Raw genomic sequence first — 26269 nt, 5'->3', positions numbered from 1 at the left:
ACACACGTTGTATATCATAATATATCATAATATATCACCTGATAAGAGGGTTTCATTCTATTATTGAATAAATGAATCTCTGGACTGTAAAAGATCTGTTTCATGTCTTTTAGCAATACTTTAAGCGAAGACAATTCCGTATGATTTGCGTATCTGTCGTGATCATATGCAGTGATATCTAAAATCCATTCCTATAAAACAAAATAATCGTTCAAAGATCGGCTCAAAACAATTCACTTTCTTATTCTCACAGCAAACAATTCTATTTGTCGCAAAAGTATCATTTGCATATCAAAATTATCCATTTACATGTTGATATACGTTTCAAATTTAATATCCCACACATACATATCTAACAAATACGCTGTATTATACCTTTGCAAAATGTCAATTTACATATCAAAATATTACATTAATAGACCAAGAAATACAACTTTTTTCTGATGTAAGCTGAAATGTATAATATATACAAGGTTGGGCACCTTAACTTTTTTTAACTAACAATAAGTTAAGTTTAAAGTTAATGGTTCAAAAATTAAATAAGTTTACGTTAAAAGTTAGTGAAACAAAAATTAACTCAATTAAAATTAAGTTAAAAAATTATTAACTTATTAAAAAGTTAAAAGTTAATTGTGCAAAACTATATATTTTTTACATAACTAATCTTTTAATATATTTTTACATAACTAATCTTTTAGTACATTTTAAATTAATCTTTTTAAATTTAGATAATGAAAAGGTAATATTTTATAAAAGATATAATATATTTTTTTTGTATAATAATTAATAATACACATTATTTAAATATCCTATAGTTGTAATAGAGATATTATAGTGCTTAAAAACAAAACAGTTAATAAGGACTTCGGTTAAGACAATCCTGTTTAATTTGAACTGCTTTACCTGCACACGTGCATTTTATCTTTATCTTTAATCAGTAGATACTTTAACAATAAATTTAAACAATTGCACCCCCCATTGTTACCCGGCACATTGACCAGCCGGAAGTCTGTCTTGATATGTCTGAACATCAGTTGGGCAAGGGCAAAGGCCCTTTTTAAATCTATTAGAAATTAAACAACTGTGTACGGACTTTGTTACAGCTCACATCAAAAATCGAGCGGCGCCGAGCGCTCCCGACTAACGCTGAGCAACACCCGCCGAAACACCGTATTGTTCCTCCCACCGTAGGAAAAAGACGCGAATACATTAATTACCGGGTATAAAAAGACCGCCGAATCACACATCGATACCAGAGCCCGAATCCGCTTGAACAGTACGCACAAGAAATATCTAAAACCGGTCCTCTTTCGCAAAAAGAAATGAATCGCGAGGTTGACGAGTTCGCAGCCTCCGCCGAGCATTCTCGACATCTGCTCCGACTGCGAATCCTTTTCATTTGACCGAATCGAACGAGAGCGAAATGTTCGCCGTTCTCCTCGAGAGTTCTCAAGCTTACAGTCCATCATCCGATCGCTCCGGCCAACCGAACTGTGGGACAGCGAGTTAGCTGCCCACCGAGCATTCTCGGTTCCCACCAGCCATCCTTCAAATCCGCGTAGGGCGCAACAGGGCGGAGAGTCCTCCGCGCCGGTCGGGATTTCCCGATTTCCGAACACAATCCCCGAACATCTGGAAATACGCTCCGTGTCATTATATATCAATGCTCGGATTTAGTTACACATTTCAGCCCGATTCCGTGGCTCACGCCTATTGCCCCCCACTCACCGCTCGTGCGTTAGCGACGAGACGCCAGACACGCGTAACTAAAGAGCGCGACGCTTTGTCTCAGGAGCGTTCATATGTAAGAATGCCCAAATATAATAAATAAGACAATATTTTTTTAAATGCACCGCGAAAATTATCAAAATTCTAAAAGTTTTTCTTCAATATTTTATATTTCATAAAATATTGAAGAAAAACTTTTAATTATAGAGAAGTATTGTCTTATTATTATATTTGGGCATTTTTATATACGGACGCTCCTGAGACAAAGCGTCGCGGTCCTTAGTTACGCATATCTAGCGACCCGTCGCTAACGTACAAGCGGTGAGTGGGGGGGCAATAGGCGTGAGCCACGGAATCGGACCGAATGTGCAACTAAATCCGAGCACTGTTATATATCGACACCCATTACGCGTCACTGTAAATCACGGCATCGCCGTCCGCGCATTTAACAACCAGCGCCGAATAATCGTCGCGCTATTATACTTATATCCTATGCATGCTATTATAATCACGACCTCGCTATCCGTGCATTTAGCGCTGCGCGCCGAATAACCGTCGTGTACTTATATCCTGCGCGGTTTATAATATTTGCGGAAGCATTTGCTCGCATTTATCGCCACGCGCTGAACAGCCGCCCGCCTTAACTATTTTCGCGCTCTAACATCTGCGGCGCTCCCGCTTTGCGGAACTTAAATATTGTGCACTGACCATTGCCGACAGAGGTAAATAAAAAACCACTTAAAACCACGCATCTTTCGTCGAAAGAAAAACTTAGCAACATTGCAGTTGCGCATGACATTGACGCATCCGACATACTCGACGATATTCGCATCCGAATGAGCCAGTACGTGAATGCGAGGAATTTGCGGCACAAATCCACGATGCACACAACCATCCCCGCGTATCACCGCCCGCACCCGCCGACGGAAATCACGACTTTCCTCGTCCCCCGCGGCCCACATGCTAAACCAACTCAGAAAATGGGAACACCTTTTCGACGGCCGCGATCCGGTCGCGTTCTTAGAGCGCGTCGACGACCTCCGGGAGCGTGTATGTTCATGCTTTTATGGCTGATGGATACGATTCTGGACTGACCAAACCGTTAGATAAAAAAAAAGCGCTAAGCGCCTCTGCTCTTGCCCGGTTGATGTTCGCCGAGCAGCAAACTTCCGGCTAGTCAACATGCCGAGTAACTATGGGGATGCATCGTTACCTCACCTCTCCTCGTACTTGTGCCTGAATTTTGAGGCACATTACTTTAGTCTGCGGCGATAGCGCAATTTGCCGGCGCTGTCAAAGCGTCCGATGTCTATCAGTCCCATCGTGTGCAGACCTTGTATCTCTTGGACACGTGTACGGCAAAGTGCGGGATCGGCGCGTTATATTCCGGTTCCAGTTCTATCATTACTGGCGGTGGTAAGGCGGGATCAGGATTTCGGGCATATGTGGAGCAGATCTTGTATTCCCCGGTGTCAATTTCTGGCACGTTGCCATGCTGTTGGTCGTTGGTGATATCGGCCCTCGTTTTATTGCTGATGGGGGCGGTAGTCAGCATCGTCGGCGACAAGTGGTTAGCAGCGGCGGTGGTATTGCCAGCATTCCCATTTTTCGTAGGTGGGCTCGATCGGACCATTGTATTACCATAATCACTTTCGGCGGTCGAGGTAATGGCGGTGCTCTTATGATTGGCTGTGCTTTTTGGATCGTCCTGGGTGGACCGTAGGCTGGTTCAAATTCTCCGAGAATTTTGTTAATTTCTTCGAGGATGTCTTTTTCCACACTCATCCTGAAGGCTTGACGGCGAGTTGAGAAATTTTTGATAAATCGGCGGTACTACGACGTCAGACCCAGGAACTATCGGACTTGTTTTACTGAGCGGGGTTTCGCCCAGTTTGTGACCGCGCTGACTTTTTCAGGGTCGGTGTGGATGCCGGCACTATCCGCGACGTGGCCGAGATATTTTAGTTGGCCGACACAGAATTGGTATTTATCAGGATTTAAGTGGAGACAGGCCTTGTGGAGGCGGTGGAATACTTCGGCGAGCAGGTCGAGGTATTAGTCGAAAGTGCGACTAATTACTATTATATCTAAATATACGAAAACGTTTGGTTCAAGCGCGGGATCGATGACAGTATCAAGCAAGCGTTGGAATGTTGCTGGGGCAGAGTGTATCATTCAGAACTGCATTAACCTTTTCTCCGATACGGTGAAGGCTGTGATCGGTCGGTTTCTGGCACGAGTGATATCTGCCAGTAACCACTTTTTGGATCAAGTGTATTGAGGTAGCCGGTGCCTCGTAACTTATCCAAAGTGGCTATGACTTGTGGCAAGCGTCCTTCTCAATGATCTCGTTGACTTTTCAAAAATCGATGCTTTCTAGCCTTCTTCCAGACGACTACGATAAGGGAACTCCACGCGCTTCTGGATGGCTCGATTATTCCTGCTTTCTCTATTTGTTTGACCGCATCAATAATCGCCTGCATGGCCGGATTGCGTGCTCTATAACGTTGTTTAATCGGTGTAGTACGATTCAAGAGAATATAATGCTCAATCAATGGTGTTGGATCGGTAACTTGTTGAAATTGGTTGAGCTCACGGTTTAGAGACGCGCTCAATCATTTTTCTTCTTCCCGGATGCGGGTGGCTTTTCCGCCGGCAAGCTGTCGCGGCGATAAGATGCGAGTGCATTAGTCTATCCTAGTCGAGTACGGCTTTCCGTAATGATGGTAGGATCAAGAAGGCGTTGTAGTAAGTACGCCTGTGCAAGCGGATCGGTAGTCTGACGAGCATTAGGGTGGAAGTGGCCATTTGCATTTGGCTATTTTCCTTGATGGGTTCGATGTCGAGTTGCCGAATCAAATCGACGGTTTTCGCGTTTATAAATGTGACTTCTGAGCCGGAGCCGTAATGCTTTTACGGAATGCCCGTGGATCATCAGCATGAGATGCGGCCGAGGCGTGTATCTTATGCGGCCCTGGGCGTGGTTCGGCCGCAGTGGTCCAGGCGCGGTTGGCGTTTTCCGGCGAAAGGTGTTCTTGGTGAGGATCCCGTCCTTGCCACATTGCAAAAAAACCGTTGGAGTGGGCGCTTGCAGTCAAACCGGATGTACCTTCGCTATTTACCGCAGCGTAAGCAGCACTTCTCCCGATTATATGTGACTGTTATGGTTGATGGTGTCACGGTGTTCTTGCTGTGGCCATGTCGCCCCTGCTCGATTCCCTCGAATTCCGCGGCGTTTACTACGAGTTCGTTATGATTCTGGGCGTCCCGGCGTTTCATGTATATTTTATATCGCATGTTCGCTTAACTTCGCGTGAATCGTTGTTCGCGAGTGAATCCCCCGGCTTAACGCACGAGCGTCATCATGTTGTCGGCGAAGGAGTGAATTTTTCGTTTTCGCGTTGCCGGATCGGATATTTTTGAATATTTGCCGTTATAATTCTTCGAGATATCGCGGCGGGAGATATCTTAAGTGGAAGACATTGCGAAAGTCTTCCCACGTCCCCCAATTGTCGCGGTTATTATGCGTCCAAGCTACGGCGTTTCCGCGTAATAATTCGGACAAACCTTTCAGAAGCTGCTTGCTGGAGTATCCGTACTGCACGCAAAGGTCGACGCGTTTTAAGAACTCAACCAAATCGCGGCTGTTGAAGGGGCGTTCCCCGTTATGATCTTTGTCGGTGGATGCGGGCGGCGATACAGTATCGATTCATGGGAGTGGTCGCGGATTGCGTGCGTCGTGAGTTTGTACTGCGAATTCCTTGGAGTGCGCGTTGACGTATTGGCTTATTTGGAAGCGGATATCGAGTGGGCCAGATGGACTTACCAAGCCGTTGGATTAAAAAGACATTTGTATGTCTTGCAGACAGATCCCTATTCGGGCGGCAATTGTAACGGGCCGCTTCACGAGCAGTGCGCAAATAACGCAATCGGGATCAGGATTCGTGAACGGTTGAGGCACGACGAAAGACGCGTGGTTTTAAGTGGTCTTTTATTTGCTCTGCCGGCAATGGTCAGTATACAACATTTAAGTCCTGCGAAGCGGGAGCGTGGCAGATGATACGGCGCGAAAATGGTTAAGGCGCGGCGGCTGTTCGACGCGTGGGGCTAAATGCGCGGGTGGATGCTTCCGCATATTATAAAGCGCGCAGGATATAAATATAAAGGTGCGGCGGTTATTTGGTGCGCGGCGTTAAATACGCGGACGGCGAAGCCGTGATAATAAAGGCCCTTATATAATGCTAGGTGATAGCCATAGCGATAGGCGATAGTGATAGCGATAACATATTGTAGTAATAGAAATAGAAATAGAAAATTCCAACACTAGGGAATGCATATATATGCCAAAATGCATAATGTTATTCTCTGCAGAGAATTCTCTTCTAATAGCATGCGCAGGATATAAATATAACGACGCAGGTTGTTAAATGCGCGGACAGCGATGCCGTGATTTACAATGTCACGTAATGGGCGTTGATGTATAATGACACGGCACGTATTTCCAGATGTTCGGGCATTGTGTCCGAAAATCGGGAAATTTCGACTGGGGCGGAGAACTCTCCGTTTCATGCATGGACCTGGAGAATAGTCGGCGAAGCCGAGAAAGTTCGGTGGGGGACTCGTTGTCCACAGTCCGGCTAGCCGGCGCAATCGAATAATAGATTGTAAGATCGAGAATATTTCAAGGAGAACGGCAAACATTCCGTTCTCATTCAATTCGGTCTGATGAAAAGGATCCGCAGTCGAAGCGGATGTCAAAAATGTTCGGCGAAGGCTGCGAAGTCGTCAACCTCGCGATTCGTTTCCTTTTGTAAAAAAGGATCGGTTTCGGATATTTCTTGTGGGTACTGCTCAACCGCAATCAGGTACCAGTCTGATATCGATGTGTAATTTGGCGGTCTTTTTATACCCGGTAATTAAAGGTTGCGGCATTTCCCTATGGTGGGAGAAACAACGTGGCGTTTCGACAGAAGTCGCCCGGCGTTGGTCGGGAGCGCCCGACGCCGCTCGGTTTTCGGCGTGGGTTATAACTGCGGCCATATAACGGCTGTACACTGACCTTTCCCGGCTGGTGTTCGCCAGGCTGCAGATTTTCGGCTGGTTAACGTGCTGGATAACGATGGAAGGTGCATCATTACACAATTTACAAATATTAAATTTTAATAAAAGTGTCATTTCAAAAATATGGTCTGTTATTTTTTTGGTTATATCATATACTAGATCATTTGCTCTAAACATACGCTTTACGTGCGCTAAGAATAGTATTGTTGTGTTGTATTTTATGAACGTACGTTTTAATGGTACTGGATTACTGTCTTATGTTATTATAATTATTAGTAAACAAATAATTTTTGATTATCAAAAACACAAAATTTAAATTTGTATAAAAAAAAGTTAATGTTAATGTATTTAAAAGTATCTAGTTTAAATTAAAAGTTAACACATTTAAAATTAACTGAGTTAAATTAAAAGTTATTAACTTTTCAACTTCTTAACTTAATTTTTAACTTTTTAACTAGTTACTATCTAACTCTGAATATATCGTATGATAAATAATAATTTACCTTGGCTTCTTGTGGCTTTACGTTTGCAATAGCGAAAGCTTCCTTGTAAATTGGATTAGCAGTCTGTTTGATGCCCCTTGTTCTGAAACTGTGCAATTTTTGTTGCTTCCTATGACTCCATGATTGTTTCACAATATTCAATGCTACATAAGGTTCTAATGTACCGTTATATTGCTTTGAAGGAAGGCCGCTCAGTGACTGGAAAACACAGAATAAGCCATCTTCCATTTTCTTTAAGTGATTTCATTTTGTGCACGATATATTCAATTATTTTAATGAGTCGGCCGCAAGATCACCAGCGTAATTTTTAACAGTTGTGAAAAACTGCTATATGGACTTATGACACAGTATTACATTAATTTAATCTGCACAAAATAATGTTATTATAAATTATTGAAAATAAAAATTTAACTGATAAAATATTTTTATAAATTTTTATTTTCAATAATTTATAATAATATTATTTTATTGATCAAATTGATATAACACTGTTTTATAAATCCATATAATAGTTTTTGACAATTGGCACGTGTACTTGGAGCCCTTTTTTTAAAAAGGTAAGTTTTTAGGGATTATATCATTCTTTTTTTACTATATATTATTTTAATAACATGTAAAGCAAATAAATTTCTAATAAGCTTAATCAATAGCTTGAGTCTGTAATATAATATAAAAAATATTTTAAAAGTTAAAACAAAATAAAAATATTTTAAAAGTTAAAACAAAATAAAATTAGCAATTGTAGCTAAGATGCAAATGGATCAATCAATAATATTGTAAAAGTAAAAATAAAAAAGAAGATATCAGATTCATTATATTTATTTCCCGATTCATCCAATTTATGTTCTAAAATTTAAAAAAAAAATCATTAATTTACATCGAATATAATAATAAATAATAAATTTTTATTATTAATTGTCGATAAACTCGATCATAAAATCATAATGTAACCTAATTTTGTCCAAAATGATATCGATTAGAAGAAATCACTTCTCTTCCTTGCACTATTCCGTGATACTCTTATAATATGATTTATAACCGAATATTTCTTATCTATACTTTACTTTAATCACTTTATCATTTTTCTTTTTGTTGCATTATTCTGCGATACTCTTATACAATACATCTTGCCGTTGCGGCGCCCGATTTTCGCGTGATTTAATGCGAGATACTACCGCCTCTCTTGATATTCTTCCTTGCACTATTCCGCGATACTCGTATAAATATCTCTACTATTTTATGATAAAATAATGCACTCTTGCATTGCAAACTTTATTTATTAACCTATACTTGTCAAAAGAAGTTACGAATGCGAGCAGTTAATATCACGAAGCGTCATTAGCGCATTCTTATGATAAATGCTCCAACTAACAATTTTCACGCATGTACATTAGGGATTTGGGCGGTGATGACGACGGAGACATATCTTAATATAATATTTATACATTTCGACTTTGCATTATATTACCTCCGTTCACGATACATGTAGAAAAAAATAAAGACACTTTCATGATATAATTCAAACCCAAGCTATCAATTAAGCCTATTAAAAATACAATCGGTTCAGCCGTTATTGAGGTCCGCTAATCTAAGGTACTTGCAATTGTCCGACTCGCGTATAGTAGATACTTGGAGTGCCTCACGGTTTTGCATGAACTTGACGTGAGCCACTACCGTGTCTCTTAATATTTATTTTATTGTTTACTAAAAATTTTCTTGCGTGACTTGTTTGTATATAGAATATTGACTTATGTTAAAACGCACTTCGATACCGATAATAAGCGTCCCGATGATATTATTGCAGGGTAGGTATTGCAAGCTCATTGTTAATTCGGTCGGAAATTCTTTTACCTTTTTGTCATTCTTCTGCTTATCTATCTGAATCAAATTCTGCAATTTTCAAAGAAAAATTAATATCTAACACGATGGTGCTTGTAATGATGGAATGTAACTTCTTCATATAATTACCAACATGGAGAAATACTCTATGTTCTCGCATTGAGCACTGGCAGAATTAAACGAATCTCTATGAGATTCCGCATTCTCGCTGATAGTACCTGCATAACACGATATTTCTCTTTATTATTTTGTTACAATTTCTCAATCGATAGATGTTGATCAAATTAATTAATCTTAAGATATTTTTGCTGCATTTGATCTCATAAATTTAAATTTTATCAGAGAAATATACTATAAACGAGATGATTTTATAATATCTAATAGTGAAAAAAAATACTTTATAGAAAATATTGATATTTGTTCTCTTGCTTATACAGGGTGGGGCATTTATATTGAGACACCTAAATATCTAAAAAATAAAGCAAGATAGAAAGAAATGTTTCAGACAAAAGTTGTTCGGTTCTAAGAGGATCATAAGATGGTGCCATTAGTTTGACCTTGGGTGGAGGCACTTCGGAGATTTCAATGTCAATCTTGTTCTTTTAAATGGAAACACCTCAATTTTTTTTACATAAATCGATTCCTTGCAATATTCTGCATAAGAAGTTATAGGAGTATGATGGTCAAAAGTTTAATAGTTTACGAGATATTTTATACTTTATTTTATTACTTTACTTCGACATAATTTTATACAAATTATGAAATATCTCATAAAATTATTTTGCAATAATGTTACCTTAATATTTTAAGCTCAAAAAATGAGAGACGTCAATTGGTGTAAAGAAAATAATACAATTAATTTTAAGAAATAAATTTTATTTTATTAAATGCTCAAAATGATGATCATCAACGTCAATACACTTTTGAATACATTTAATGAGAGATTGATGAACGTTTAACAAAGTCATTCTATCAATATCGCGACAAGCATTTTTAATACGTTCTTTCATATTTTCTGGCATAGTTGGTACATCTTGATATACGATTCCTTTAAGAAACCCCTACAAAAAAAATCTAAAGATGTTAAATCTGGTGAACGGACAGCCCAATGAACCGTTTTTCCTCATCCTATCAACTTATTATTATAATCTCTGTCTAATATTTCTCGAGCTTGACGTGAAAAGTGCGCTGGACAACCATCTTGCTGAAACCACATACGCATTCTTAGTTTGTAAGGTAGTTTATCAAGTAGTAATGGTAGTTCTTGATCTAAAAAATCTCTGTACTTTTGTCCATTCAACGTCTCATCAAAGAAGTAAAGTCCAATTAATGTATCACCAATAATTCCGCACCATACGTTAACCCTCCATAGTCGCTGATGTTCAACTTCTCGTAACCATCTTGGATTTTTCACAGCCCAGTAATGCATGTTATGTCGATTGACTTCTCCACAATTTATGAAAGTTGATTTATCAGAAAATAAGACAGAAAGGAAAAAATTGTTATTTCTTTCTATTTTTCGTTGCGCCCAACGACAAAACGTCACTCGATTTTAAAAATCAGTATTACTTAGCTGTTGATGTAATGAGATGTGATACGGGTGGAATTTATTATGTTTAAGTATTCGCAAAACACTTCTTCGAGATATTCCAGTATTGCGAGAAATACTACGAGAAGATATTTATGGATTCCTAGCTACTACTGCTAATACGATAGTTTCATTATTTTTACCAGAGACAGTTCTTGATCGTTTTCTTTCTTTTTCACGAACATCTCCATTTTTTGGAAATTGTTTCACAACACGATAAAATGAACAACGTGACGGAATATTTCTCTCAGGATATCGTAATGCGTATAAATTTTGTGCTTCATAGATGTTTCTTCAAGATTCACCATAAATAAAAATCATATTAATATTTCTTCCAAAGTTAATCTTTCCATTTTAACTAAATAAATTGTTCTTACTTAAATAGTACACTGTACACAAGAACGAAATGACTAGCATAATACTTCCGTACTACATTATTTGCTTCTCAATAAGCAATTAAATAACTTTTATGTCAATGACTTTGAAGACGCGTGTTGTATTATTATGTCAATAATTCCTTACCAAACGTATAAATATAATAATATTATTATTGTGTATGTTTGGTAAAGTATTATTGGCAATACATTCATTGAGTCGTACTAGACCAGAAAATATGAAAAAAACATTATAAATGCTTGTCGCGTAAAGTATAAAATATCTCGTAAACTATTAAATTTTTGGCCATCATATTCCTATAACTTTTTATGCAGAATATTGCAAGGAATCGATTTATATAAAAAAATTGGGATATTTCCATTTAAAAAAACAAGATTGACATTGAAATCTCCGAAGCGTCTCCACTCAAGGTCAAACTAATGGCACCATCTTATGACCCCCTTAGAACTGAACAACTTTTGTCTGAAATATTTCTTTCTATCTTGCTTTATTTTTTAGATATTTAGGTGTCTCAATATAAATACCCCATCCATAATACATTTCCCTAAAAGATGTCTAAAAGACGATTTAAACATGTTTTGGATATCTTTAAGATTGTTTTAAGGTAAATATGCATAAAATGAGCAACTTCATGGATGGCCTTGACCTTGACATATGTTGCCAAGATTTTCGTCCTGAGTGACCTTGACCTTAAAAAAAATGGCGGTCACGATCCGTACAAAAGTTATGAAGCATTAATATAAGCATAAGCAGAAGCATAAATTTTAGTTTTAAATCAGAAATAGGTTTGGGTTAGGTTATATCTTCCGGAAGTATAGAGCCCCCCTCGTAGGGAGGGCGCAACCCACTGTGTCCACGCATATACTTTACAATGCGAAGCGAGGTCCACCCTACAATTGTTGTGTGGATGGGAAAGTGAACGCAGTGGGTTCCCCCTCCCCCCGCCCTATAGGGGAGCCCCACTTCCGGAAGATATAACTTAACCCAAACCTGTTTCTGATTTAAAGTTAAAATTTGGTTTGGTAGGGGGGGGGGGAATCCACTGTGTCCACGCATAAACTTCACAACGCGAAGCGAGGTTCATCCCACAATTGTTGTGTGGATGGGAAAGTGTATGCATGAACGCAGTGGGTTCCGTCCACCTTACGGGGGGAGGCTTCATTTTTGGAAGATATAACCTAATCCAAATCTATTTCTGATTTAAAGCTAAAATTTGGTTTGGGTTAAGTTATATCTTCCAGAAGTGGAGCCCCCGTAGGAGCGGCGGAACCCACTGTGTCTACGCATATATTTTACAATGCAAAGCGAGGATTACCCCATAATTGTTGTGTGGATGGGGAAGTGTATGCCTGAACGCAGTAGGTTCCGCCCTCTCCCCTACGGGGGGGGGGGGGCACACTTCTGGAAGATATAACCTAACCCAAACTTATTTCTGATTTAAAACTAAAATTTGGTTTGGGTTAAGTTAGTCCACTTCTCCCTCTCCAACGTATTCACTTTGCAATGACTATACAAACAACAATTTAATACTAATAGTTATCACGAATGTGTGTGTGTGTGTGTGTGTGTTATTGGTTATAATCAAGTATAATAAATGGGTAATTATGCTTATGCTTATATTAATGCTTCATAAATTTTGAACGGATAGTGACCGCCACTTTTTTCAAGGTCAAGGTCACTCAGGACAATGACCTTGACAACATATGTCAAGGTCAAAGTCATCCGTGAGGTTGCCCACTTTATGCCTAATTAGCTTCTTTTAACACAAAATAAAAATTGAACAAAATTTATGAAATGTAATATATTTTTCGTGTAAATGATTAAGTTAGAATGATTTTAATAATAATTTATTAAAATAATGTAAACATATTAATTTAAAAATGTATTTTTATGTCAGATATTCCAAAATAGCGTTTACTGTAATAGATTATTACTTACAAATACATAACTAATCTATCAAATAGTATTCGTCAGTGATGTACAATTGCTGCTTTTATAATTTTTGATATAGGGTGCATTTCGTTATGCAGTGCGAGTACTGCAATTATGACATCATGTAAGTGTACTGCTAATAGCATTCCGTTTTAATTGTACTTTGAAGCTATTGCAAAGTTGTAAAACGGAACGCACTCACAATACGTTTTCAGCAGTTCGCATCCAATGTAAACTATGCATAACCTATCCATTATTTTGCTCATTTTTTTGTCAAAAATAAATGGAATAATAAATGTTATATATTAAAAATATATGTTAAAAATTATATATTCTTAAAATAATTTTATATGTCAAATATAATAAATGAAAATGTTGGATGGGGTAATCTCAATTTGAATTAAAGCGCGAATATAAGCAGTATTATCTCATCCAACAATAGAGGGCACAAATCAAAATATATATGGGTCATGATTGTGCGAAACAAGATGGGTTTTCCAAATTAAAGAAGATGGCAAATATAAAGCAAGACTTGTTGCAAGAGGATGCGAACAAGGAAAGAATATAGATTATGAGAAATTGTACAGTCCCGTGGTAAATAGTGCTGCATTAAGAATGCTATTTGCATGGGCGGCACATAACAACTGGAATTTTATAAAATTTGACGTAAAACTGCCTTTCTCTATGGAGAATTAGAAGAGGAAATATTCATGCATCTACCAGAAGGATATAAGGAAAGGAAAAACAAGATTTGTAAACTAAAAAAGGCTTTATATGGTCTTAAACAAGCATCAAACAGCTGGAATAAAAAATTCACGGAAACACTAAAAAAATATGGTTTAAAACAATTGTTCACAGAGAAATGCATCTTCGAGAGAGAAGATAATTCAGCACTCTTAGCAATCCATGTAGATGATGGGATACTATTTGGGAAAAACGCACAAGATTTAAGAAACTTACTCCTGAAACTAAAAAATGTATTTGATATAACATTTAATAACAATCCAAGCTCTTTTTTAGGTTTAGAGATAGAAAAGTGGCAAGAAGGCATCAAACTCAATCAAAATAACTACTCGGAGAAAGTACTAGAAACATATGGGATGAGCAATGCAAAATCAGTGGACACACCGATATTAGCTAACACAGAAGTAAACAGTGGAGGAAGCGGGACGAAATCTTTCCCTTTTAGAGAAGCCGTGGGAAGCCTACTCTATCTCACAGCCTAAACCAGACCAGACCTGAGTTATGCAGTAACGTATAACAGTAGAAATACACAGAATCCTTCAGATATAGACATAATTAATATTAAGAGAGTTCTAAGATATTTACAGGGAACTAACATACAATAATAAAGGAAATGTACAAACACTTAGAGCGTTTTGCGATGCGGACTATGCAGGTGACGTAGAGACTAGAAAAAGTACATCAGGGTATATAATAGAATTTTGCGGAGGTCCTATAAGTTGGGCATCACGTAAACAACCTATTATAGCATTGTCAAGCACAGAAGCAGAATTCATTTCGGCCGCTGATTGTTGTAAAGAATTATTATTTTTAAAAAGCATATTGGAAGAATTAATTGGTAAAACTGTAAATGTTGAAATGTGTATCGATAATCAAAGTGCTATCAAGCTTATTAAAACTGGAATATTTAATCAAAGGTCGAAACATATAGACGTGCGATTTCACTTTATAAGCGAAAAGGTTAAGGAAAATAATATCAACATTGTATATTGTAATACTAGCGATCAAATTGCCGATATTTTTACAAAGCCGCTATGTACAATAAAATTTAGAAAATTCAGAGATATGATAGTGCAGTAGGATCACATTAATAATTGTAAAACTGTATTTATAAGTTAATTTTGTTTATTAAAGAAAACATTGAGATTAAAGGGAAATGTTGGATGGGGTAATCTCAATTTGAATTAAAGCGCGAATATAAGCAGTATTATCTCATCCAACAATAGAGGGCACAAATCAAAATATATATGGGTCATGATTGTGCGAAACAAGACAGACGTGTGTGCGCAGTCAGTCTTGTAATAACAGAGCGATCCTTTTCATATTTTGTGACGAGTCCAAGTCTTTCTAATATTTCTTTTCGAATATTACAACATTAGAACATTTGTATTAAAATATAGTAAACGTATATTTCATTAAAACTAATAATTGTGTACTCTTCACTGCTGGTAAAACCTCAACAGAAAACAATTATTCTATTTAGATATATTAGTTTTTATTAATTATATATACAGGATGAGTCATTTTAATCAATATACGTAAATATCTCAAAACCTGTAAGTGAAGAAAACTTTTTAGACAAAAGTTGTTTGGTTCTGAGGGGGAAAGGAGATAGGAATATTAGTTAGAACTTGGATGGCATTGTTAAAGTCATATCAAGGTCACATTGAATTATTTAAATTGGAACCTCTATTTTTTACTGCATATTCTTATAGCCCTTGTCGAGACCTTTTCAAAACTCTATAGTAAAGTATGTTTTCATTAAGTACTTTTTTAGTATTTTATATTTTAATCTGACATATTTTGATATAAAAAATAAAATATCTCGTAAAATATTTAGTTTTCGATAATCTTACGGTAATACTTTTATATACAGAATAATGAGACAAATCAATTGGTATAATAAAAATAATTGTTTTTAAGAAAAAGTATGTAATTATTTACAATGTATTTTTTAAACAATTATTTGTTTTTTTACACTAATTGACTTATCTCATTATTCTGTACATAAAAATATTACGGCAAGATTATCGAAAACTATCTAATTGTTACAAACAATGTTCGAAATTATTGTTTGTAATAAGAACTGAACTCTTTCGCATTGTTTTTCTTATTGTAATTTTGGTATGACCTTGACTATATGTAGCCATTTTATTCATCAAGAGACGGACTACGATTGCACATATATACAAGGTGTCCCATAATTCGCGGATCATCCGTCATATGCAGGTAGAGCAGATGAAATCGAGAAGAAAAATCCTTTACCATTTCTTTCTGTAACACTTAATAAAAGAGTTATTATTGAGTAAAGTTTGACCAATCAGCGCGGATCTTTAGCCAGGCGCACTGATAGTGTGCGCCGCTGCACACTTCACAGCGCGCGGCTCACTGACGTGTGCCCGGCTAAAGGTTGGCGCTGATTAGCCAAACTTTATTCAATAATAACTCTTTTATTAAGTGTTATAGAAAATAAAGGTAAAGGACTTTTCTTCTCGGTTTTATCTGCTCTACCTGCACATGACGGGTGATCCGCGATTTATGGGACACCCTGTATACTATATATATATATACAGGGTGTCCCATCAAAAGTGGCCATCTTCTTTTACGTTTTAAATTTTAAACTAAAGAGACCATAATAAATATATATAAAATTAAATAGTTCAAACTGAACTCTATTGTGAGCATAATGGTTGCTTCCAAAAGCTATCTGTATTAACGAATGCAGAGATATGCATAATTTTTTTATAATAATGTGAATTTTTTGACACGAAAAAAGTTGTAGCGCTGTTTCAAATAAATATAACAATGTATGATATAATATAAATATTTTACATATTATACGAGTTTTATCGACTTGAAATATCGCAAGCGACATCTATCTTTTCACTTTCTGCCTTGCGTTATAACCAACTTCTGTCTCGAGCATTAGAGATGAAATATGTCATATTGTTATTTGATTATAATATTCAACCCGAAGTTGGCCATATCGCAGGGCCGAAAATGAAAAGGTAAATGTCGTCCGCGATATTTCAAGTTGATAAAACTCATATAATATGTAAAAAAATAATATGTAAAATATTATATCATACATCATTGGGTAAATATTTAGATTAACGTACCCACCTCCAATGACTTTGACTTTGACATATGTTGTCAAGGTCACTGTCCTGAGTAACATCCAAGAGGTTTTAGCCATCGCTCGTTGTTTATTAAAAAGTTATTAATAAAATAAGTTTAACGAATGGAACGTAATTCTCTGATATCGTGGCATAATAAATTTTCATAAATTTTAGTTTTAAATCAGAAATAGGTTTGGATTAAATTATATTTTCGGGAAGTGGAGCCCCCCCGCCCCATAGGGTGGGCGGAACCTATTGCGTCCATGCATATACTTTATAGCGCATATATTTTCGGCTTGTTTCAAGCCAAAAGACGGGGAGGAGAGGGGAGTGTGGGATAGACCTTGCTTTGTGTCGTAAGTCAAAAACCCATGTGGAACAGAACAATTACAAATTTCGTTTTGGACCGAAGCAACTATTTTCTGTTTTAACAAAAAGACTCTTCAATATAATATATCAACGATTTAGTCCTTTAAATAACTTTTTTTTGTTTATACATGTACTATTTCCACATTTGAATATTTAAAATTATTGCTATATTTTTCAAACTTTTTTGTTAATAACTTTTTAACGTATAACGGGCGACGGCTAAAACCTCTTGGATGTTACTGAGGACAGTGATCTTGACAACATATGTCAAGGTCAAAGTCATTGGACGTAGATACGTTAATCTATATTTACCCATTATTGTATTCGTTTCCAACAGCGCTACAACTTTTTTCATGTCAAAAAATTCACATTATTATAAAAAAATAGCAATTATTTATTATAACGGATCCTGCTCCAATGATGTTGACCTTGATATCAAGGATCTATGTTATCAAGGACATAATCCTGAATAACTTTTCCTTATAACTTAATCGGCGGTCTTTTATAATTTTTGAGATATTTAAAGTTGAAGTTAGATTCGAAACGAAAATTTGATTTAGATTATATAACGTAACTTGAATCAAATTTTAGTTTTATATCAGAAATAGGTTTGGGTTAGGTTATATGTTAAAGTGAAGCCCCCCCCGTATGAGGGAGGGGGGGGGGGCGGAGTCCACAGTGTTCACGCATATACTTTACAACGCAAAGCGATATTCACCTCACGATTGTTGTGTGAATGGGAAAGTGTACCTCTCCGTTCGTTAACACAGATAGCTTTTGGAAGTAACTATGCTGACAATAGAGTTCAGTTTGAACTATTTAATTTGATACATATTTACGGTTTATTTCTTTTAGTTTAAAAGATAAAAGAGGATGACCACTTTTGGTGAGACACCCTGTATATATCGAGTATCCCAAAGCATCCTAGACAACGCTCGTGAGCGAGTAAAGCACAGTAAACAGAACCATAGATGCAAGTTTTGCGTTTTGTGCCCGCTGCCTGCGCGTGTAGAAGGGATACGCACACAAACGTGAACCGTGTACATGTAATGCACAGAGTTCTGCATTACACGTACACGGTTCATGCTTATGTGCGTATCCCCTTTACACGCGCTAGCAGCGGGCACAAAACGCAAAATTTGTATCACTGAACTGAACAGAGAACGCGATGAAAGTCAGGGTACACGCGAGGCCAAACTTTTTGTTGCCGTGCGACACTGCGAAGCCCGCTGCTGGCAGGCCTACGTCCCACGGTCTAGCCACGCGAAACGCATGCTCATTCGCCAATCCTTTTTAATTAATATTTCAATAATTATTGCGAGAATTGCAAAATGGTAAAGGACATTTCTGTTGAGTTTACTGTGCTCTACCCACTTACGAATGTTGTCTAAGGTGCTTTGGGACACCCTGTATATAAGTATATACATACATACGTATCTATTAAATAATATGTAACAGTATTATCAGTTTTTTAAACAGTTTTTTCTTTTAACAGTCTTTTAAATTTCTCTAAAATCTATAAATAAAACAAAATAATATCCGTAAACATAAAAATTCTAAAATTAAAAAAAATTAACTAATAGTTAAGTAGAAAATAAATTATTTTTTAATTAGCTTTTGTAACAAATTTTTGAGGTTCTCAAGTTTTGAAGGCTATCTTGATTATTGCAAATGTTTCACCTCGTCCGCTGCAGAGTAGTCGCGCAACTATACTCTATTCAAAGAGAGAATAATATCGGACGAAAACTCGTCCGTTTCGCGCAAGCCTCCACTTTCAGAATGCCTAAAAAGCCCCCATTACATCGCCGTATCGCTCATACAGTTTGCCAGTGCTAGCAACGAGTAACAAGTCACCCCGACCATTTGACATATTGACAGTTGTAATTATTTTCTCAAAATAACCCTCGAACGGTTTGGTGCAGCGTCAACGAGTATTTTTAGTGTTTTTCTGCTAAAAAAGTATTTACAAAGTGCGATGGAAGAATTTAATATTGTAGTGCCACTAATGTCATCTCCTGTAAAGAAAAATAAACGAGGCCAGGTAAACAATAATGAATAAAAATTATTAATCTATTTGTAGTATATCGGAGGCTGTAGTTTTAAAGTTTAAAGTGTCCTTTTTAGTATGAGTTCACTGCGAGAAACATATATTCAAATTTAATAAATTAAATAAAGCTATATTGATATGTGGTATTGACTATGTTGCCATGTTCTCCCTACTTTGCCCACCTATACGCAGACCGATATTACTCTCTCTTTGAATAGAGTTTAGAGACCCTCTAATAAGAGTTCCGAAATAATGTCCCTGATTTTGATTGGTGCCGCTATGTTTTGTCAAACTGATATACATATAATCGATATAACATGATTATGTACGACATTATGGTAGTATCTGTAACATGAACATAAGTAGAAACAGATGTTTGACAAAGCATGGCGTCATCGACCTAACTTACAAGACGTTATTTTGGGACTCTTATTAGACTTTTATTAGACTCTTATTAGACTCTTATTAGAGGATCTCTAGTCGCAATAGGAAGTAACGTCAAAATTAGTGACGTCATAAATTTGTAACAGTACTGTCGTAGTATACTGCTGTCCATATTGGAACGCCGGAATTGACAGAATTGCCAATACTCGCAGTGTATAACGGAACGCACCCATTATAACAATTTTTTACAAAATGACAAAATAGTTAGTAATAAACAAGCAGAATAAAAAAGTAAATTAGAAAAACATGGAATCAATATAAGAAATCTTCCTAATGTTTAAATCAAACGCAATAAAAGTTTCATACCATTGTTGTCATTTTCGTACAAACTACCCAATCTCCAAGATCTATAGCTAATTTCATTTAGCTTCAAATTTGTGTTAGCTCGTAAATGAACATTCTTCTCTTCTTTACCTATAGAAAATCACTTTAAGAATATTGTTTTTCTCTGCATTTATATTGCATTATTATTATTAAATTTTATTATTATTAGATTGCGCAACAATTTAGGAAATATTATCACGCTTTTCTCTCACGGTGTATGGATTTCTACTTTCTTGATACATGAATTACGCGATCTATTATGGTATATTTTGACATTTATATATCATACATTTAGATACCTGAATATTCTTATTATATATAATATGTTTCAGAAATACGTGGCCAAACTTTAAGAGCATATTCTATAAGGATGAACAGAAGTTACGTAAACATGGGTCCGGAAACGTTTCCTTTCCAAGTTATAAACATTTTTTATTTACATCGGACAACATGGCTCGCATCGACGTTTCACGAATTGTCCTTCTATTCACTTTCTATTAAAAGTAGAAAAGAAGTTTTATTTATGGGGACATCTCAAAAGTCTCATTTATGATACTCCTGTTGCTACTGCGGAAATACTCCGAAATCGTATTATTGCTTTGTATGTGGCAAAATACGAAGGGAATTTTTGAACGTTTTCGACAATTCATGCAACATCGATGCGAGGCATGCATGCGGAAGGAAATCATTTCTAGCAATTTCTATAATAAAATGTTCTTATAGTTTCAAATGTTCTTAAAGTCTGTTATAAATAAAAAATGTTTATAACTTAGAAAGAAAGCGTTTTTGGATCCATGTTTATATGACTTTTTTTATCCTTGTAGTGAGTAGAATATGCTCTTAAAGTTTGGCCACCTATTTTTGAAATATCCTGTATATACAGGGTGGATCATTTTAATCAATCCACGCGAATATCTCGAAAATTAATAAATAAAAAAGTTTCAGACAAAAGTTGCATGGTTTCAAGGAGGCCGCATGATAAAAAATATGGACTTGACCTTGAGTGATCTTTTCAAGGTGATGTCAAAGTGATTGATGTTTTCTTAAATCGAACCCCCATTTTTCATTGCATATTCTTGTAGTTTATTTCGAGAGCTTTTCAAAACACTATAATAAAGTTATATTTTTTAATAAATTATATATTGTTTAATATTTTTTCATTAAGTATTTTTTGAGTTATTTTATATCTTAATCTGACATATTTTGATATAAAAAATAAAATATCTTGTAATATATTTAGTTTTTGATAATTTTACCGTAATACTTTCATGTACAGAATAATGAGACAAATCAATTAGTACAAACAAAATAATTGTTTTTAAGAAAAAGTATGTAATTATTTACAATGTATTTTTTAAAACAATTTTTTTTTTTTTTTTTTTTTTTTTACACTAATCGATTTATCTCATTATTCTGTACATAAAAGTATTACAGTAAGATTACCGAAAACTAAATGTTTTACGAGATGTTTAATTTTTTATATCAAAATATGTCAGATTAAAATATAAAATAACTCAAAAAGTACTTAATGAAAAAATACTTTATTATAGTGTTTTGGAAAACTTTCGAGGTAAGCTATAAGAATATGTAATGAAAAATAGGGAGTTCCATTTAAAAAATTCAAAGTGATTTTTATATGATCTTGACGGTGCTATTCAAGGTCATAACTAATATTATTATATAATGCGCCATTTAGAGCTCTACAACTGTTGCATGAAACATTTTTCACGAAAATGCGTTGTTTCCTCAAAAAACTGCTGGTACGGGCGCTCTGTTACATCCTGTATAATATTAATCGGGCGTTTTCCGCAACATTATCGGAAGATTATTGTGCATTTGTGCATTGTGCAATTATATAACGCTACGGAAGAAGCAAACTCATTTATGGTATTCAAGTGTATAGCGTGTCTGATAATAATTGCCCTACCCATAATATGCAGGTAGAGCGGGTTAAACCGTGTAAGTCCTTTACCATTTTGCGATTTTTGTAATAATTACTGAGGAATTAATTAAAAAAGATCGATCAATTTGCGCAAGTATAAGCGCGCAGCGAGAAGAAACAATCCAAAGGTATGCTCTTGCTAGACAAGGCCGCGACAAAGTTTTGAGAGGAGCGTTCTACAAATGACAGTTACGTACATAAGCAGTGCATAACAATGGATTCTAGCAATCACATATCAATACCGCTTATATCAGGCCCTCCTTTCTCACCGCGCGGTAATACTCGCGCGAATTAGCCGATCTTTTTTATTTAATTTCTCATTAATTATTATGAAAATCGTAAAACGGTAGAAGACTTTTCTACTCGGTTTAACTCGCTGTACTTGCATATTTCAGGTGAGGCGATTATTATCAGACACCTTGTATATGTTATACGATGTTATGCAAAAGCGTAATTTGCGCGTATTCGTTGAGTTATTATATATAAATTTATAACGAGCAATTGTTATAAAAAATTATAATAAATATTTGTTTTTAAATATATAAATGTGATAATTGATGCTGTGATTTAAAATATTTATTGCTGAGATATTTAAAAAATATAATCATTTTACGATATTACATATGTATGAAGCATGTATATAAAGAAGCATAACATTCGTATACATGGCTGGAAAACAGAATGTGAAATCAATACGTTGCGCAGAAATCGATGTCAAGTACTTTTTACTAACAATAACATTACAACTATGCTTAGTAGCATGCAAATTAACGAAATTAATTTGCTTTTATTTTTAATTCTCATCTCTCTTATTAAGCTCAGAAATTGGTTGCTCTCAAATAACTAATCACGTATATTTAATACGCAAAAAAAGTAAAAAAGTTCATGATCTTACTTTGTTTTTTAAAATATTCATAACCGATGCAACCAGGTGTGAGGAAACAAGCGAATAGGAGCAGTGCGATCAAGATGATTCCTACTCCTATCACGATTATAATTAGCAGGCCCCACGGGCCAAAAAAATCTTCGTACAACATTCACTGGAATACACTGGAATTTGAATTTAAAATTATTTATACCGATAGTATAAACATGCGTATAAACACATAACAACAATATGACGAAACACAAAGGCAATTAATAAGAGCGAGCAGAACTCGCATGATATAGAAATATGCATATATTTCTTGCATTTATTTAAATTATTTTATAATAAAGTAGTATTTGTTATATACTTGTAATCATAATTTTTTTTTACTTCGATATCTTGAAAAAGTATAAGCTGATATTATATAAGAGAGCGGGAACGTTTGACTCTGTTTCATAATGAAAACATCGGTTACTCACATTCAAAGATCTATGTCTTATATGTTCCTTGCGCACATCTGCCAATTGTGGTTTCTTCCGATATAAGAACGTGAAAAATAAACCGTATTACCGTACATATATCGGCGGAGAAGAAACACTTGTGTCACCAATAATTCGTTGTCACGTCCAAAGGAAAGTGAGCAAAACAGATAACGCGCAACGATAAGGGAGCACCATTAAAACGTATTAGAATAGCTATTCGTTTTTCTTTTCCGTTGAACAATTCTGATTTAAAAATATTAGAGCATATTTTGGCACATTAATTAAAAGGAAGTATTTTTAATTGTTTCCGAGAAAAAAAAGAAATACATTATATTTCCTTGATAATTAATTTTTGCATCAAAATCTGTCTAAACGCTAAATATTATGTGACACGAAATAAGCTTGTTTATAAATATAAAAGTGATTATTACACGTTAGTTTTTTACATTATCATAGATTGCTGAGTATTACGGATTTACTGCGTAGATCAGCATTACGAAGGTAATGTGTATATATAGAGGAATAATAAGTTTTTTTTTATACACGGAGAGACGAAGTCGCAATGTGAGGATTGAAAGCGATAACATCTATAGTTACGAAACTAACTGTGTTGAAAAATATACTTAATAAAATAGATATAAATGTTCACACATCTGTTTCTTTCATATTATATATGCATGGATGATAATTTCGAAGCAATATCGGCATGTCGGCATATTTGAAATATTTAACGACATGATTCGCGATATTTATCACATTCGCTTTTTAGGAAATCTTACGAACCTTTCGTCGCGGATTGCATCGTTGGCCTTGCATGTATACATAGGGTGTCTCACAACCTCCTTACAATATTTTAATAGCTTATTCTAGAGCTAAAATGGAGTATAAAATTGTAACATAGAAATAGAATCGAGTTATGATTTTTGAGTTAATTTTTGATTTTGATTTAATAATTTTTGAGTTCTAATTGATCAAAATTTGCCAACGCATAAAACTCGCGGGTTTAAACCCGCAACTACATTTACACATATGTCGATCTGTTATCTGTTATTGATTTTTACAAGAGGTAATAAATAAATTGATTTCCACAAATATTCCTCTGTGATTAAACAAAAACAAACCTTATTTTTTAAATGTGTAAAAATATTAGGTTTATAATTTTTTTTAAATGTAACAATTAATCAACTATTTAAATTGTTATTTAAGAAAATATCTATTATATTTTGCGTATAACATTTATAACTCATTAATATTAGCTGACCGCTATACGTAGTATCCACGCACTTTAGAAACAATAAAATCAGCTGTGCAATAAAAATCAATAACAAATGATAAATCTGTACACGTGTAAATATAGTTATGGATCTGAACGTACAAGTTCTATACGATATCATTAGCAAATTTTGATTGCTTATAACTTAAAAATATTACAAACTATTGCAGTCTCGATATTTTTGTATTAGAATTTTTTATTCTATTTTACTTCTAGAATACACTATTAAAATATTGTATAAAAGTTGTGAGACACCCTGTATATAACATTAATATTTCTAGGTTTTCTTGTATTGAATAATGGTAATTCATTCTAATTCTCGATTGATGTCACTTATGCGATTACGACGATTATTTCGAATTCAATTATCAATTACTCTTTCGCACCCATTGCGTATATCGATCTGCTATTTATTCTATCACATTGTAACCCAAAATGATTTTGAAACAAATTTACGCTTTGAATTTGCACTCACAAATACGAAATCGCGTTTATTCTCAATCTCCGAACCGATTAACTGATTTAACGTTCTACTTTTCTTCTCAAGCGTATATACTACATTCTCATACGTGATCGTTCGCGTCTCTGGCTTGGCGAACAAATGTATGTATGACAACGGCACCCCCTCCTCGTCCTCCCAGCAAGCTTCTGATTATCTTGCCGGTAGTTTGCGAATAGATGAGTAATGCATTGGCGGCTTCAATCAGGGACCTATACCTGCTTTCTTAATACCAAAAATGTAATAAATTACTGGATTTTTCTTATAGCAATCTTTATAGCAATCATCAATTTATTTTAATAAAGAATTTTTGTTTATTTATATTTCATTTACCTCTTCAGTTAAAAGTTTTTCATGTACAGGGTATCCGACAAGCGACCAAACGAAAGGTAGAAGTAGATTGGGTCAAACGGAGTCGAAAAGTCCTGAATCATTTTTTTTTATAATGCTTAATAAATTAGTTATTATCGAGTACGGTCTGGCCAATCAGCGCCGACCTTTAGCCGGGCGCACATCGATAAGCCGCGCCGATACATCGCCGCACACTACTAGATGCGTGGCTCATATATATATACATACATACAAGGTGTCCCCAATTTAAATGGCAAAACTTCAAGAGCGTGTAGGGGATCAAAAAACTAAGACAAGAAGTCCTTTAGAGGTTTGCTCGGTTTTGCTCCATTTCAGAGAAAATCGCAAAAATTCAATCTCTCATTGTCAGTTTTTCTCTTGAGTTGATTGGCACCGAATAAACTTTCTGCTTCAAGGTTCCTTACATATATATATATATATACTTGATGCTATTCTTTATGGTGCCAATCAATTCAAGAGAGCAATTAAGAGATCGAATCATAGATGCAATGCACCAAATATCACTAGAACAATGTCTAGCTGCAATTAATGAGGTCAGTGCTAGAATGCTTACATTGCTGCAAGAGGGCAACATTTTAAACAATATCTGCATTAAAAAGATGATAACATAAATAAAATGTAAACAAATAAGTAAAAAAACGAAAACTTGTTTTGTTTCTTTTTTTGTGATTTTCTCCAAAATGGAGCAAAAACGAGCAAACCTCTAAAGGACTTTCTGTCTTAGCTTTTCGGTCCCCTA

The 26269-nt window shown here is 35.4% G+C and overlaps 1 protein-coding gene across 11 annotated transcripts in view; it reads right to left on the bottom strand.

Annotated features, from left to right (window-relative positions):
• Positions 1 to 25235, bottom strand: part of Syt20 (synaptotagmin 20) — a 31138-nt gene extending 5903 nt beyond the window's left edge. For 4 of the 11 annotated variants that reach the window (XR_011447054.1, XR_011447053.1, XM_070297028.1 and 1 more), the window contains exons 1-8: positions 24170 to 25029; positions 23384 to 23629; positions 22932 to 23086; positions 20077 to 20184; positions 9261 to 9349; positions 9057 to 9182; positions 7293 to 7490; positions 39 to 191 (exon numbers count right to left, since the gene is read on the bottom strand). Coding sequence is in view for 9 of the 11 variants with exons in the window: in XM_070297028.1 (XP_070153129.1) it covers positions 39 to 191; positions 7293 to 7490; positions 9057 to 9182; positions 9261 to 9349; positions 20077 to 20184; positions 22932 to 23073 (816 nt within the window). In the remaining 2 variants the exon portion in view is untranslated. Of the gene's footprint in view, positions 1 to 38; positions 192 to 7292; positions 7491 to 9056; positions 9183 to 9260; positions 9350 to 20076; positions 20185 to 22931; positions 23087 to 23383; positions 23630 to 24169; positions 25030 to 25134 lie in introns of those variants that run through there. The other 7 variants (XM_070297027.1, XM_070297029.1, XM_070297033.1 and 4 more) reach the window with 7 other exon arrangements.
• Between the last annotated feature and the right edge of the window lie 1034 nt (positions 25236 to 26269).

Source organism: Polyergus mexicanus, unplaced genomic scaffold (genome assembly GCF_030449975.1).
Source record: "Polyergus mexicanus isolate NDT 795.1 unplaced genomic scaffold, iyPolMexi1.0 SCAF_6, whole genome shotgun sequence".
In the NCBI taxonomy this organism is placed as follows: Eukaryota; Metazoa; Arthropoda; class Insecta; order Hymenoptera; family Formicidae; genus Polyergus; species Polyergus mexicanus.
Note: the sequence above shows the minus strand (reverse complement) of the source record. Positions and strands in the feature narration are given on the sequence as shown.